General features: G+C 39.3%; 1 protein-coding gene across 12 annotated transcripts in view; it reads left to right on the forward strand.

Annotated features, from left to right (window-relative positions):
- The window catches only part of LOC107696598 (triple functional domain protein), a 114,035-nt gene that overhangs the window by 24,778 nt on the left and 72,512 nt on the right, over window positions 1–16,745 (forward strand). For 10 of the 12 annotated variants that reach the window (XM_016497021.1, XM_016497023.1, XM_016497026.1 and 7 more), the window contains exon 1: window positions 12,135–12,292. The exons of 1 other annotated variant lie outside the window; for it this stretch is intronic. In XM_016497021.1, coding sequence (XP_016352507.1) covers window positions 12,160–12,292 — 133 coding nt within the window. In that variant the 5' untranslated portion in view covers window positions 12,135–12,159. One more of the 12 variants, XM_016497030.1, reaches the window with a different exon arrangement.

A 16,745-nucleotide genomic window follows, 5' to 3' on the forward strand; every position in this document is an offset into this window, starting at 1 on the left:
TGTTTTTCATGTCCGCGGGTTGAAAAACGACCCCATTAACGTGATATTTAGCCCCTGGAATGCGAATTTTACCAAAGGAACCCCGACAAAACATGCGTATTTTATCCCCGGAATGCGATTTTTTACGGGGGACCCCTCGAAACACGATTGAGCGGGTTTTGTTGTGAAAACCTGGCAACCTCTTCTTAAAAGCAGTGGCGACCTCAAGAGGAGGAAACGCATCAAACAACTATGACTAAACTTTTGGGTGAAACTTGTTTACTTTTTCATACTTTTATTACTTGTGGAAAAACTTGAAACAATTTTAAATAAGTATAAAAAATGGCATTGGTTTTGTACATTTAATTTTTGTTTAACGTTATTAATAAAAATGTTGTTCAATTAGCATGTTTTTGTGTTTTGCTTTGGTACCGAAATTGGTACCGAGAACCGAGGATTTTCACTGGTATCGGTACCGAATACTGAAATTTTGGTACCGTGACAACGCTAGTTGCTATAAAGAAACCAATCATTGATATCATATTGCCATCAGCAGCATTTTTTTTTTTTTTAGATATCATGAGATGGAATCTTGGTGTGCTGTGACAACAAAGCCGAGAGTCTGATGTGAATTCGCTCTATATAGTGTGTAACGTGATGCATAATTCACCCACCATCTGTTGCATTATTTCCTGCAAACATTTCTAAGCAACTAATATTTTTCCATTCATAATAAGGTGATGGCTTTTTATTTGAATATGTGTACAGTTCCTCAGCACAAACATGCAAATAGCAGCTGAAAAACAGCTGTGTTTGTGCCTTTGGCTATGTTTGAAATTGAATATTAGGTTATGTGAAACAGTATGCATTATGCAATGGCAAATATATCAGTGTGCTACATTGTTGTCACATGACCTCCATGTTTCGTTCTGGAAGTGATTTACAGTTGTCGTCTCTGTAATAAATATAGTAATTTACACTTTAATTCAATATAAAAATGTTAAATCAAATAATGAATAGACTGATAAAATTGATATTTCAGTATCTTTCAACGTTTGCACATTGTTACAAGGGTCATGCATACAGAAAATTGGCACACTGCACACAGTATACTTACTGCAGAAATGTTAAAGGATTAGTTCACTTCCAGAATAAAAATTTACTGATAATTTACTCACCCCCATGTCATCCAAGATGTTCATGTCTTTCTTTATTCAGTCGCAAAGAAATTAAGATTTTGGAGGAAAACATTCCAGGATTTTTCTCCATATAATGGACTTCAATGGGGACCAACGGGCTTTTGAATATGTGTACAGTTCCTCAGCACAAACATGCAAATAGCAGCTGAAAAACAGCTGTGTTTGTGCCTTTGGCTATGTTTGAAATTGAATATTAGGTTATGTGAAACAGTATGCATTATGCAATGGCAAATATATCAGTGTGCTACATTGTTGTCACATGACCTCCATGTTTCGTTCTGGAAGTGATTTACAGTTGTCGTCTCTGTAATAAATATAGTAATTTACACTTTAATTCAATATAAAAATGTTAAATCAAATAATGAATAGACTGATAAAATTGATATTTCAGTATCTTTCAACGTTTGCACATTGTTACAAGGGTCATGCATACAGAAAATTGGCACACTGCACACAGTATACTTACTGCAGAAATGTTAAAGGATTAGTTCACTTCCAGAATAAAAATTTACTGATAATTTACTCACCCCCATGTCATCCAAGATGTTCATGTCTTTCTTTATTCAGTCGCAAAGATATTAAGTTTTTCGAGCAAAACATTTCCAGGATTTTTCTCCATATAATGGACCTCTATGGTGCTCAACAGTTCCAAATTGTAGTTTCAATGCAGCTTCAAAGAGCTCTACACGATCCCAGCTGAGGAATAAGAGTCTTATCTAGCATAACGATCAGGCAAAGTAAAAATGTATATACTTTTTAACCACAAATGCTCGTCTTGCACTAGCTCCGCGATGCGCATCATGCATGACGTAATAACGTTGGAAAGGTCACACGCGGTTAGCTCTTTGTCTGTGTACTTTGGTTCAAAAAGGTAGGGTAGGGCGAAAAACTCCATCTCCTTTTCTCCTCCAACTTCAAAATCATCTGACATCGCTGTTTTACCTTTTTATGTAAAATAGGGCTGCACAAAACAAAACAGAGTACAAGCTGCGCAAAACCACGATCATATTCTGCGCATGTTTTGCGCAGCTTGTCAGTGAACAACGGCTCTGTGTAGTTAATGCTGCTCCACGTGAAAGCCCGCACGTGATGGAGCATGCGATTTATCGTGCAGCCCTAATGTAAAGGTTGTTTGACCTTCTTTGAATGTTCGCTTTGTAAACACTGGGTCGGTACTTCCGCCTACGTCATGCGTGACCTTTCCAACGTGACTATGTAATGTGTGAGGTCGAGCTAATGCAAGATGAGCATTAGTGGTTAAAAAGTATATACATTTTTATTTTTTCAGAAAATGACAGATCGTGTCGCTAGATAAGACCCTTATTCCTTGGCTTGGATCGTGTAGAGCTCTTTGAAGCTGCTTTGAAACTGCAGTTTGGACCTTCAACCCGTTGAGCACCATTGAAGTCCATTATATAGAGAAAAGTCCTGGAATGTTTTCCTCAAAAACCTTAATTTCTTTGTGACTGAAGAAAGAAAGACATGAACATCTTGGATGACATGGGGGTGAGTAGGAAATTTTTTGGAAGTGAACTACTCCTTTAATATTATAGATTGGTTTCAGTTGTGCGTTTTGTTGCGCGAGTCATTTGTAGTCAAAGATATCAGCTGTTTTGATGGAACAGAGACCCACCTAATTGTTTACACACTGTACACCAGGGATCCTCAAATCTGGCCCACGAGATCCGCTTTCCTGTAGAGTTTAGCTCTAACCCTAGTCAAACACACCTGAGCATGCTAGTCAATGTCTTCAGGATCATTAGAAAATCACAGGTATGTGAGTTTGATCAGGGTTGGAGCTAAACTCTGCAGCGCATTGGCCCTCCAGGGCAAGATTTGAGGAACCCTGCTGTACACCATGAATACCCTTGTTTTGACTGATCTGAAGGTTCCATGTTCATGCTGACCTCTGCTTGCTGCTGATTGGCTAATGGAGCACCTGTCTGTTTGATTATTGGGTGAAGCAGCACGACTCAGCTGCTGTAATCTCTCACATTCTCACCTCTCTCTGTCAACCAGTTTCTGAACATGAGCCCCCTGCAGGAAGCATTCATGACTCTGTGCCAAAGAATAACTGCTGTCCCTAAACATTTAATCCGAAATGGCTTCCATTGAGAGACTGAACCACTTGCAGCTCTTTTACCACAGTACAAAATACAGCTTTAGACAAACCCATATCAGTTCAGGCATTGTAATGTTATCAATTGAATATTTATCGCACAATATAGGCTACACATTCTCTCTCAAACATTCTGACACAGAAAAGTAGCTTGGGTTCCGCAGCTGTGCTTTCTATAAATAGATGCCATGACCCACCCCATCAAAGACTCTTTGGCCCCTCTCAGTACCCGCAAAGCACATGACCAACGGATACACAAACATGTGCTCAGAGGCTGTTCTGACATCACAATCACGGGAGATCACTGTCCAAACAAGATATGCCTGGATCGGAACGTTAAAGTGCTCTAATGAGTCTGAATGTAGACTTAAATCTCCACAACATTCACCAAATTAAGCTAGTTTTTAGCATTTTAACAGTTTCAAACCTAGTTAGCGATTTATCTTGATTTGTGACATGCAAGGCACCAAAGAGGCTAATCACTTTTATATTATTTTATTTTGTTTTATTACTTAATTTTTTTAAGTGATAAAACATCTGCTGTAATACAATGAAGTAGAATATGTTTGTGTATTGCTTGCACAAAAAAATCAGTTTGCCAAAAAAATGGCAAATTTTAAATTGAGAAAGATGTTTTTTGCAACATCTACCAGCAGAAGATAACTGGGCCATGCTAACCAGCCAAACCGTGGTTACTAGGGTGTTACTAGCTTTCAAGTGTGTTCCTAACTGTCCCAAATCATTGACATTCTGGTCCCTAAATGTGGCTTGTGGCCCTGCATTTTTATTTTGTTTTGTTTTGTTTAAAGAAATGAAATTACTTTACATTTTATTTTGCGGCCCATTTATTGTCTGCCAGGCAAAAAAAAGTAATAGTGCACCTGTCTCAAGCTGCGTTATTTGAGGTAACATTGATATTCATATTCTAAACAACATTTACTTAAATGTTATAACATAGAGGCAAACCCGGTTTGCACAAATGAAAATAAACACATTGGATAATAATGCACACTTAAAGTGAAAAGTGGTTTTATTGAGTATTTTGTTAGTTTAGAAGATTTGAAGTTGTTGTGTGTTGTCTGTCTTTTAAATTAAGAAAAGAGGGGAAAAAAGGAAGTGGGATAGTACAACATAAGGTACTTAAAAGTGTTTTGGCTCCCTGGATTACAGTATGTGATGCTGTGGATTAGGGCTTAGTTTAGGCACTCATGTTGGACTTTTTAAACTCTGTTTAGTCTCCTCCTCCTTTTTTGAGATGTAACGGTCATTACGGAGGTTCAGGAATTTCAATAACGGAAAACTCAGTCAGTCTGAGTGTGATGCTAACCCAGTCACTCATTTTTATGATTAGTTTGAAAAGGTTTGTCAAGCTGCAGCCATTTTAGCTCATTAGGCTCCCTTTCTACATTATTTCAAACTAAATATGTTTAAAAGGTGTTTGGGTTCTTATTACCTTCTCATAGCCCTATATGGACCTCAAATTGTCACAGAGACCAGACGATCTGTAAGGCATAATGATTTCCAGTTCTTTTGATGTCGGACAGCACATAGGTGTGATTATATGATTATAGGACATGGACAGAATTTGGGTGGGAGGAGGAACGGGTGAGGGACAGGCATTTATTATGTACAAGAGTATGGCGATGAGGTGGCCAGAAGAAGTGAATTAAAGGAGGATTTGAGAAGGAATACATGACTCAGAAGACAGAGTGGTAGAGCACTATAAGAGCGCAGTGTGAAATGGGTGGTCTAGAGAAGTAGAGCTGCCGCTCAGGTCCTGATCAGCTTGTGTTGTAGGTCAGGACCTCAAATTGCTCAGGTGGGGAAATGGTTGATTGAGATTGATGAGCTTCTGAAATAAAAAGTGCTGCTCTGAGGGCCAGAATAAGAACGAACCTTGTAGCTAGTGAAGTGGTGGATTGGAAGTTAAAGAAAGAAAAAATTAAAGAATCCTTTTTTCAATTAATATAACTGATATTGTTATTAATATAATTAGAGACCGCACGGTTTCAAAAAGCAACTAGTCTGTGGGTTGCCTGAATGTATGATCAATCAAACCCATCTTAAATGGATAGTTCACCCAAAAATGAACATTCTGTCATCATTTACTCACCCTCCACTTCTTCCAAACCTGTTTGATTTTTTCTTTCTTCTGTTTATTGCAAAAGAAGATATTCTGAAGAACGTTGGTAACCAAGCAGTTGATGGTAGCCATTGACTTCCATAGTATGGAAAAAGAAAATACTATGGAAGTCAGTGGCTACTGTCAACTTAAGGGTGAGTAAATGATGACAGACTTTTCATTTTTGGGTGAACTATCACTCCAGATAGATACCTGTCAGATACCTGACAGAAAACATAAAGTCAGTCGGGGGATGTCTGCTGGTTCTCATAAGATGTTGAGGAAGAGATGTCTAATATTATTTCCCCCCACTCACATGCAGAGTGTCATTATTAGATAAATTTGTTTTGAATTATGACTGTATATTTCCAGTCTGTTTTTTTTTTTGCTTTTTCAGTCTCTCTCTTTCAGAAGATCTTCTGTGTGTTGCGTGAGCTTCTGGTTTTCTCTACCCTGTTATTAGGGGGCCTGACCTCAGAAAAGCTGGCAGGGAGCAGACAGATGAAAGAGCAACACCAAATGCTTTCTGGCAGTGAAAAAAGATGGATATGAAATGTAAAGATGTTTGCCCTCTGAAATGCACAGATATTAATGTGCACATCTTTGCAGTTGTATGTTTCAAGCAAAGGTTGCCCTACAAATACAAATGATGCTTTGTATTGGGTTGAAAATTTTCTGTTGTGCTCTAATTTTATCCGTCAGTGAAATTTCTTTATCTTTTATTCGTTCTCGCGGTGTGAAAAAGGCAGTGTACATGTTTAGTGATCCAGTGACTCAATTTAATGAACATTATCGGATGAATTATTCTGGAGGACTGATTGGAATCTCTCATTTCTCTCCCCAAATCCTCAGTCACGTCTCTGTTTTTGTGGTTTTTGCGACTTCTCGACTTCTAATCCAGATGATCTTCCTTTAAAAGTAGAAATGTTTCTGAAGTAGCTGAAAGAAATAGATAAAATATTTTTTCCCATCAAAATGTTAATGTTTTTAAAATTTGGTGGATGACTAATGAATGGTGGATAAATGACAATTTCATGAGAAAATGAGAGAACAACAACAACCATATCAAATGAGGGAATTTGAGAAAAGCAAGATATACAAGACGTGTGGGGAAGTACTCATCATTTAGAAGAAGCAGGTATGACAAGCAAGCAGTAAACAGAGAACTGAAGTGAGAAAGAACAGACACATTTGAGTGAGAGTGAAGGATTGCAGGTAGTTTATGAGGCCTGAAGGTCTGTCAGTGTCACGAATGTGACGGGCAGCAGTGACAACTGCATTCATCACTGTCAACTCACTGTCACCAAATCTACAAGTCCACATGCATGTTTAGGCGCTGGCCGATGTTTGTTTCTTACTCTTCCTGTCCATTAGTGTGTCTTGGGTCCACAGTCACATTCATTTTCATTTTTAACTTAATTGTCTTTTCAAACTAGGTCTTTTCGTAGTTTTGCAAGATTCACATCCAATTTTTCTTTCATTAGAGTATTCATTAAAGGGGACATAACACGCACAGTTTCGGCCAATCTCATGTTAATCTTGAGTACCTATATGGTAGTATTGCATCTTTCATATCTCCGAAGAGTTTTTAGTTTTATTAGATTTATAAAAGAAAGATACAGCTTTACGATTCTCTCCGAAAACAGCCGAGCTCCTGGAGGCGTGCTGTGGGAGGAGCAAGAGTCGTGAGCACTTGCGTGCCAGTTGCTAACAAAACACAGAAATTTGATGCCGTTTTACTTACCGCTTGTGGTTCCGACTCATGACCAGAAACTTTTATCGCTGGGATTACTCCTTCTTTCAGTATCAAACGATCTGTAAATCCAGTGTCGAACTGGGGCTTGTTTATAAAGCATTCGTCACCAAAATGACGGGAACAAACAAACACACTTGTGCAACACCGTTGCTGTCCCAGAAAAACAAACTGCATCCACTGTTCATGTAATGCTGGATTCTTTGGTAAGCTGAACAAGATTATCTTTCCCTCACGTCCAAAAACACACTTCTTTGGAGACATTCTTCTCGAGCAAGTCCTGTGCAGCGCTGCTGACGACTTCCGTAACCTGAATGAAGCATGTTGATGGGTGCACTTGCACTTTGGTTGATGTGTGCAAGCGCTTTTCCGAGCGAAGTGCCCATGTTCAAAAAAAAAACTGAAGGAGAAATTCTCCATCAGCAGAAATACTCTGTCATACGTCCAAGTCGTTTTTGAAACATGGTCATGTTTAACATGAGATTCCAACTCTTTAAGTGTAAATTACTCAAGATTAATTTTTATTACTCAAGATTAATCAAGATTAAATCAAGCATTAGACCCCCAAACCCCCGCCCCCCCAATTAAAAAATGTAGAATGGGACATGAAAAGTGGCCATTATAAACCAGCACGCTATTACACTATACCATTCCACTATTCAAAGACTCCTGAAAAAAGTATCAGTTTCCACCAAAAATATTAAACAGCACAGGTGTTTTCATCATTGATGATAATAAAGAATGTTTCTTGAGCACCAAATCAGAATTTTGAAATATTGATTATCCACCCCCTTGAACGCGAATCTCAAGAACGGTCTGTGATGAGCTGGATGTGAAAGTAAGTGTCTTTCAGATCCCCCGATAAAAAATCCCGGGGCAAGTCAGCATCTTGAACGGCCGTTTCATAAGCATATGGTTCAGATGCCGGAGATCGAGAATAGGCCTGAGCCTGCCATCTCTTTTGGGAACAAGAAAGTAGCGGCTGTAAAAGCTTATCTCGCTGTTCGCTAGAGGATCCATCTCCACAGCTCCTTTTGCAAGCAAAGTTTGCAAATTGGCCATGGCCTTTCCAATGGCCTGCGCAGTGGCCTTTGTAGTGTGCAGAGCCAGGTCGTTCGCTGTGCGCAGCTCTTTAAAGTCATCAGGATTTGGGCCAGACTCATCAATATTGCGGAGAAGCTTTGCCTGAAAACTTGTAGCGCCACCAATGTATACTGCGCTGAGCCAGCCTGGCAAGCTACTGAATAAGATCTATTTGCTAGAGCGTATGTCATCCTGCAGGGCTCAGATGGATGCACTGCATGGGCTTTTACCCCCAGGGCCGATGGAGGGGACAGATGCACAGCGACCACCTCTTCAAGGGGGGGAGCTTGCCATATCATCTTTCTTCAGCGCTGTCAACAGTGGTGAGAGCAGCAGAAGGGGAGGAGTTAACATGTACCGAATAGGGGGCGTGCCACGTCCCGATGAGGTTGCTGTGAACTTCCGGGAATAACGGGGTGGGCCGCTGGCGAGAAGAACATTGACGAGGTCCTTTCAGGTACCACTCGTCTAAAAGGTTGCAGGCGGGCTCTTCCGGAGCCGACCAATCTAGGCCGAGATCCTCTACAGCCTTGGTGAGAACACAGATCAGATCGCTGTTCGCACTGGGCCGTGTTGGTTGAGATGAATGGAGAGTGTCAGGATCTTCGCCTGAACACGTATGTGTCAGAAGCTGTCAATGACATACATTCATCAGCGACAACTTCCTCCTCAGATCTGCCGAAGGAAATCAAGCTGATCCTCACAGGCGATTCAAGGTGTTGCAGGGAGAGTGAAGCACACAGGCCTTGCACCGGCGTGAGTTCACTCGAGCCCGATTGAACCCCGATGCTCTGCTGTTTCTTTCTCCAAGGCTCCTGGGAGGGAGGAAACGGGTGAGCAGGCCAGGGAGGACCTCTTTCATTAAAGGAGATCCGCGAGCGAAGAAGAGTGAGACTCATGCTCTCGCAGTGAGAGCATTCAGTCCCAGTGAGCGCAGCCTCAGCGTGGATGCTGCCTAGGCAAGCATGCCTCTCTGTGTCATGCAGGGGTTCCCTGCATGAGCCATACTCACGGTGTGACATTAACAACGTCGCAGTGAAATTTGCTCAGAAAATTTGCTCTTTTTAATCCACCGGATGGCTGCAGGGGAAGGCTTGCTCAGCGATCTTCCACTGCCAGGAGCTCCCCATAATTAAATGCAGCAGGAGAGACCGTTTGATAGGGAGCAGTTGTTTTAAATTGTAATAATGATAATATTAGAATTATATAAATGAACAATAAAGTTAATCAAAATGGCATTTTTATTTTATAAGCGGTCCCATGTTACTTTATGATGGTGTTACTGTTATTTAAGTCTAAAAATGTGGTTACCATAGACTTTGTAATGTTTAACTTAAGCTTGAGGGTATGTTTGTAGGCCCAGTGAATGGATGAACGACTGTGCTCACCGCTGCTTCCTAAAGCAAATGACTCATCACAGAAAATCTGAAGAATTCTCACACTTCCTTTTCCTGAAATATCCCAGGAATGTAGAGTACAGGCCTATCACCATGGCAACAGAAGTCGTTGGAGTGTGTGTGGTCAGGAAGGACAGTAATACAGCATGTGAGCGTATGGGGGAGTCTGATTTTATTCGCTAGGGTTGAACACAAGAAGAGAATACAACTGAAGTTGTTTTACAAGGTGATGATGTGTGTTTACAGATGCGGTTTTCCAAGGAAAGGTGACATGTCCCAACAAATACGTCCTGTTTCTTTGTACATTATCTTTTATTTGTGTGTGGTTTTGTGGCATTTTATGGAATGTAAACAGCTCTTGGACCTATTTGGACCTTTCTTGAATACTGTAACTGTATACTGTATAACAATTATTTTAATACTAAATATCTTAATTATTTTGAAAACAAATCCTGTCAGATTAGTGCTTTGACATACATTCCTTCCCAAATGGATTCTGTTATCCCTCATCTTTTTCATCCAAGTTAATTTTTTCTCTCAGGCTGGACAGAGATATAGGTCACTGTGCAAACATGATGCATTTGACAGATATAAGCGGCTCATGTTGTTGTGACTGAAACTTTCAGCTCGTGTTGGGTCTGGATGAGTGATTTCACTGAGATAAAGCACAGCCACACACCAGGCAATGTTTGACCTCTTAATTTACTTTTAACGTCCAGTGCGTGTGCGAGCTCTGAACTGCTCCAGACCATTTCTTGAAGCAGAAGAGGACTTTGTGGTTTAAAGCCAGCGGTGTGCTCTCAAATTCAATGCTAATGTCAGGATGAAGCATGCTCTAGTCTAAAGCAATGACCAGGGCACAGTGAGTCATGTTACTCCCTGACACGCACCCTTCTGGAGGTCCAACTAAACTCATCTCAGCTTTTTTAAAGTCTGGAAGATTTAATTGTTTTGCAAGAGCCTGTTGGGTTTTAATTAAATAGAAGTAGACATGGAAAACCTGATATGTTTGTTTAACAATAAGAAACACGCATGTAATACAAGTGATATTGTTCCTCTGTTTTATTCATTCATACTGGATGATTATGTTCAGGTGCCTTATTATGCTCAGCAGTGGGGCTCAATGAGCTTCCTAACACGAGTCCTACAAAATGCCATGCAAACATACATTTTATTTATTTAAATGTCTTTAAAGAATTGGGACTCTTTGTATAGTAGACACCTTGAAAGTATTTTGTTTAGCAGATTTGGTCAAGTGTGTGTGACCAAAAAACACAAAAACAACATTTTTTTTTTTTTCTGCATTTATATTGAAAGAGGAACAGGCTGTTCTTGAATTCGACGACTTACTTTCTCCACTTCTTTTATTTCATTTCAGAGTTAGACAACACCCTTTACAATGCAGCATCAACAAAATGAATCATTCATCATGCTTTTTTTTTTTTTTTTTTACTGTATAGTGTTGTGATGCCTAAATTCACTTGTACCATTTAAAACAATGGTACTTTCACATTTTTTTTAATTTGTTGTTGTTGTTTTTTGGTTTTAATTCATTTTTAATATATAAAAAAGTAGAATATTAATATTTAGTGATTATTGTCCACATCAGGCTTATCATTATCGGCCAGAATATTGGTGCATTTCTATTTGTGTTGCTGTTTTAACCCTGAATCCTATAAGTATTTGTTTGTACAGTTTAATTAGTCGAATGTCATACAAGAAGACAGTTTTCACTGTCCAATAGTGTAGGTCTCTTAATTTATAATGGCCTTCTGTTGTCTGTTGTGGCCAGGCTTGAGGGAGAAGGCCTGAGGTGAGACTCGAGCTAATCACTTTCTAAGCAGCTTCTGTGTAATCCTCTAGTGCGAGCAGTCGTTTCAGCTCCATCAACAGATTCTGCGATTTCTTCATTCGTTTCACAATAAATTTCAGATTTGTTTTGACCTTACTTGAGTTGCCTCTTTGTGTTTTTTTCTTCTAAACCATGTGTAGTTTGTGAATCAGAAAGAGAGTGTTTCTTTAAAGCGATGCTTCAAATACTTAAACATTGGAGTTGAGCGCTTATTGATTTTTGTGTTTTTAGCCTGGAGGAAAGCCTGCTGTGGTTTAAAATAGGGCTGCACGATAAATCGCATGCGATATTTAACGCGCATCTTATCAGTAAAGAGCCGTTGTTCACCGACGAGGTTAAATATCGCATGCGATTTATCGTGCAGCCCTAGTTTAAAAATGTTATATTAATTTGTTGGGATGTGACAGCCCACCCCTCTCAGTTCAAACTCACTCTGTTGAGTATTAAGATTAGCAACAGTCTTGGACAAAGCCTATTCTCCACTAAATCCAGGAGAGATGACTCTTAGCAGGGGCTTAAACACGCAGAGCGAAATTATCGTGAACTACATCTTGAGGAACGTCGAGGTGAACATTTCATGCTTGTCATGGTCTACAAGACTAGTTCAGGAATCCCAGTTAAGTCTTTTGAGTTCGAAGTGGCAGAAGTTGTAGTCATGTACCTGCACTGCGGTGTTGTTGAGGATACGGATTCACTGTCCAGCTGGTGGAACGGGAATGTGGAGTCACTTTTGGACAACCACAGGTGGCAGTACACACAGATGGGCAACACGCTGATTCAGCTGCCAGGTAAATCTCTATAGAGCTAAATAAGTTAGAAGTGTTAATTCTGTGACCCTGCTTGATTTAAAGATGGGCTTTATCTGTGCAAGACAGGTTTCATGTATATTTTTATTATTACTATCTGTTTGTATCAAGGTATTGATTGTATATTAGTATCGACCAAAGCCAAAGTTTTGGTACTGAGCAAGCCTTTCATAACAGACACCCTGGGGTGTAAAATCATATTTTGTTGGCAATATTTGTGGCAGGTCTGAAATTATTTTACATGATAAAAAATCTATTGTCACGGTTCATATAGGTACAGTATATAGAGGTTTTTTCAAATTTCTGCTTTATACCAGAATAGTTATGGGATGCTGCTTCTGTTGTAATTATATAAACTATATAGGGACCATTTAGGGACAAATGCCTCATTGATGAAGAATAATGGCATCTTTACTCCTCCACATTGAGGTTTGCTCTCCTGATGTGTCTGTATAGGATAATTGTCTGTAGCCCCACAGTGATTTTAACTGCTTCGCTCTTTATTTTTATCTCTCTCATCTAAATATCACCTATTGTTGTTCTAGTCTCAGTATGGAGGGAGAGAAGCTGTCATCTCCTTTTTCAACTAGTCATCCAACAACCAACTAGTCCATCGGTCCATTTCTGGGACACATTTTGGATGTCTTCCTAATCACACACATTTGTCTGGATCAGTGAAGTGTTGTCTGATTTTTTTCTTCCTAAATGTGCACATATGTGTCAGTGTTTGAGGTTGTACTCCTGACAGGAGGAAGCTGGTTTGAATGTTCCTGCACTTGCATTTCCGATTACCTTTGCAAGTGGTTTCAGTGATCAGATCAAATAACTAAAAAGATATCACTTTTTTTTTTTGATTTAGCTCAGAAAAGTAATCAGCAAGCTCTATGATTTGAGGTATTATTCATGTCCATAGCACAAACAGTGCAGGAATAACACAATGCTTGCCTTTTATTCTAAGCTTGCTGTATATAGAGAATAGGAAGTTCATACATCACAACTAGAAAAAAGAGATTGAAAAGGTGTGAGATGTGCAGACAGTCTATGGAAAAGGAGGGGAGGAGAGAAAAAAGGACAGACAGACTGATGGAGAGGGAGGACAGAAATAGAAAGGCTGTGTCTTGAGGGTGCGACTCCCCTCTGTTTCTGTTTCTTTGTTGAAGTGGAAAGAGCAGGGCACCACATTGGACCTCTATGGGGGTCCTACTAAATTTAGGCAGACCAAAAACAGACAACACAGGAACAATCAAGTATAATGCTAAAGTCAGATGTTTGAAGAAGAATATATATATATAACCTTTTTTTTTTTTAAGGGGAAAAAAATAATGTTTTTAGAAGAAGTCTCTAATGCTCACTAAAGCCCAAACAGCTGTCTTGGGGAACAGAGACTGGAAGTGCTCCTCACCCTTGATCGCATTACAGTAGGAAAAACAGGCTTTGTGTTCACGCTAACAGACTCTCTCTTCATGCTTCACGCACAGCATTGACTGTAATGCAGCAAGCTGAATTGACCTTTTCATTCAGTTTGTCAACTGTAAGTACACTTCAGTCCTTCACAGTTCATGTTACCCTGTTTGGAAACGTGCTTCATGACGTTAACAGTGTCAACATGATTGGCCCAATGAGAAGAGCTTGAGCTCTGTGAGCTCTGCTGTACATGAAAATAAAATACATTTAAGATAAATACAGTATAAGATCCCATAAAATCAAAATTGGAGTTTTGTGGCTTTTAGTTATTTTTTTATTAGCTTCAAAGCCACCTGCATGGTGTTGTGCTCCTAGAACTTGACACAATTCGTTAACAGGTATACATTTTAAAATATACAGTCTTTCTCGTCCAGTAAAATGTACCTAATATATTGTCCAATCAGATGCTCTTTAATAAAAGTATCTCCTCACATATACCTCCTACATCTGATGAGCAATGTCAAGTAGCAAAATCATGGTTTCCGATCGAGACATAAACTAAACGTTTAAAAAATGCATGCCGTTCAATTAAGCAGGAGACGTTTTGTTTTATTTTATGTTGTATTTGTTTTGTATTTCAGGTGTTGTCATTTTATTTCATGATTTTTTTTTCATATATTATGTATTTTTTATTTTATTACATTATTATTATTATTAGTGATTTGATTTGATGTTTTGAAAATGGGGTTAGCCTTTTAATTTTTTTTTTAATTTGTCCCATTGTGACTTAAATACAAACCGAGCTTCGTTGTTGATGGCCATAGCTGGTTAGGACATTGTTTTCGTTTGATACTAGTTAGGACATGGTGCAGAGCTCCATGGTGGTCACCCCTAGTGTACCTTGGTCATCTGCCTCTTGAATCCCTTACATTCCCAGTGCTCCACCGGTAGGTCTGTCGCGATAATTAAATAACAGTCTAATCGCGATTATTTAACCGCGATCTTTGTGCTTTACGACACAAGGGGGAGTCATACACCAAAAGAAACAGAAGAGCACCAGTTTGCTTTTCATACATTCAATGCATGCTGATTAACTTTTATCATAGTTTATAGATATGGAAACAAAAGTGGTTAACATTTAACCCGTTCTTTATCATCAGTAGTATAATTTGTGATTTGAATTTTGTGAATGGGAGTTTCTCTTTTGCTGTGTTAAGCCACGGGCTTCGGATGCTTTCACTTTCAAATTCGAGATCTTGTTGTCACTGTTTTGCTTACATACATCTATGCGCCATTCATTTTTTTTAAGACTAAAACAAAAGATGGATTCATTGTTATTCTTAAACAGCAAAGATAACAAGTTTTTCAAAAATGAAAAACAAAAAGAAAAGTAAAACAAACGGTACCAGCATGTTCACCTTCTCTGGTTTAAGAAGCGGTCTTTTACTTGACTTTCGCTTGAAAACCATCCATCGTTTCCTCAATATGCGTGTCATTTTTGCTGCGCGCAGCTTTGCGCTCGTGCTGACACGGCGAGTATACTCTCTAAGCGCTGTTTCGTTATGCTTTCAGTTTCGTTTGCCGTTTGATGTTTCTCATATGCAACAGAAATTGCAGCGCTTATGAGTTGACTCTGGTTTAAGAAGCGGTCTTTTACTTGACTTTCGCTTGAAAACCATCCATCGTTTCTTCAATATGCGCGTAATTTTTGCTGCGCGCACCCTCGCGCTCGTGCTGACACGGCGAGTATACTCTCTAAGCGCTGTTTCGTTATGCATTCAGTTTCGTTTGCCGTTTGATGTTACTCATATGCAACAGAAATTGCAGCGCTTATGAGTTGACCAGCGCGGTGGTCGCGCCAGTGCGACCGCACACAAAATTTAGTCGCACAGGCAGAAAAAATGTTCGCAGTCTGGAGCCCTGCTATATCATCTGAAGCCATTCCATATCTTAATGTGAGGGACAGAATTTAGGTTTACAGAAACTCATCTTCCTTCTGCTGCAGCTGTCAGTCATTCTCCGCTCAGTATTGTAACAGCACGTCACATTCAGTTATGACAGTCAGCATAAAACTCTCTCTCCAAGATTATATATTCCCATTATAATACTTTAGTTTAAGAAAGTAAGGAATTATCACAAACAGAAAGATTATTAGAAACCTTTCTTTTTCTCATGATTTATATCTTATATTCATGAATGTATTTTGTAAGAATACAAATAGTTAACAAAATAAACGTTTAAATTGTATAATATGCACCAAAGATTTTTTTTCCAAGATATTGTTTTTGCTGCTAAATTATACAGTCAGCTAGTTTAATTTCATAGCTTATATATTTTTATTCAAATGTAGTTTTTCTCTGTAATGAGGAAGTGAGTATTTAGTGGATTGCGTTTAACAAACCATCTTTTAATGGTTAAAAGAGTGACCATTAGTTCCACAAACACCGTATTGATATTCTGTAGTAGTGTAGAAAAAAAATAGCGCTGGTGTTGGATCGGTATTGGCCGATTCCACCGGTGGCCTGTAGATTACACATTCACCAGCTCTATTGTTAACCCGGTTCTGCAGCTGTTCACAGGGTGATGGGTCAGGTCACGTGGGTCGTCTTGATATCTCAATCCTCTGGAGCACCTTAGGTTAATAGGCTAATTGCTGAGCTTCAGATGCAAGCTACATCCCAATAAGAAGGCAGGTCGGCGGCGCTGAAGTGATTTGATCTGACCCAACTGTTGTGAGGTTACAGGCTACAGGGTGGAAATTTAAAACCTTATCCGTCTGCTTTAAACATGACTACATACATGCATTCCTATTAAATGATTTAATAGCAATCTTCATTTTAATCCAGTATTGATTCATAAAATTTGTTCAGTGATGGATGTTATACACTGCAACAGGCCCAAATGTATTATTCCTGAATGAATAGAAGCAAAATAGGAATTGAATCTGTAGCAGGCCATTTAACATCAGCTCAGTCCACTACAGCCACTGAATTGTTCAAGATTTATTTGTCTTCTGTTCATTCAGCAGGAC

This window comes from Sinocyclocheilus anshuiensis, unplaced genomic scaffold (assembly GCF_001515605.1).
Source record: "Sinocyclocheilus anshuiensis isolate Anshui unplaced genomic scaffold, SAMN03320099.WGS_v1.1 scaffold590, whole genome shotgun sequence".
NCBI lineage: Eukaryota > Metazoa > Chordata > Actinopteri > Cypriniformes > Cyprinidae > Sinocyclocheilus > Sinocyclocheilus anshuiensis.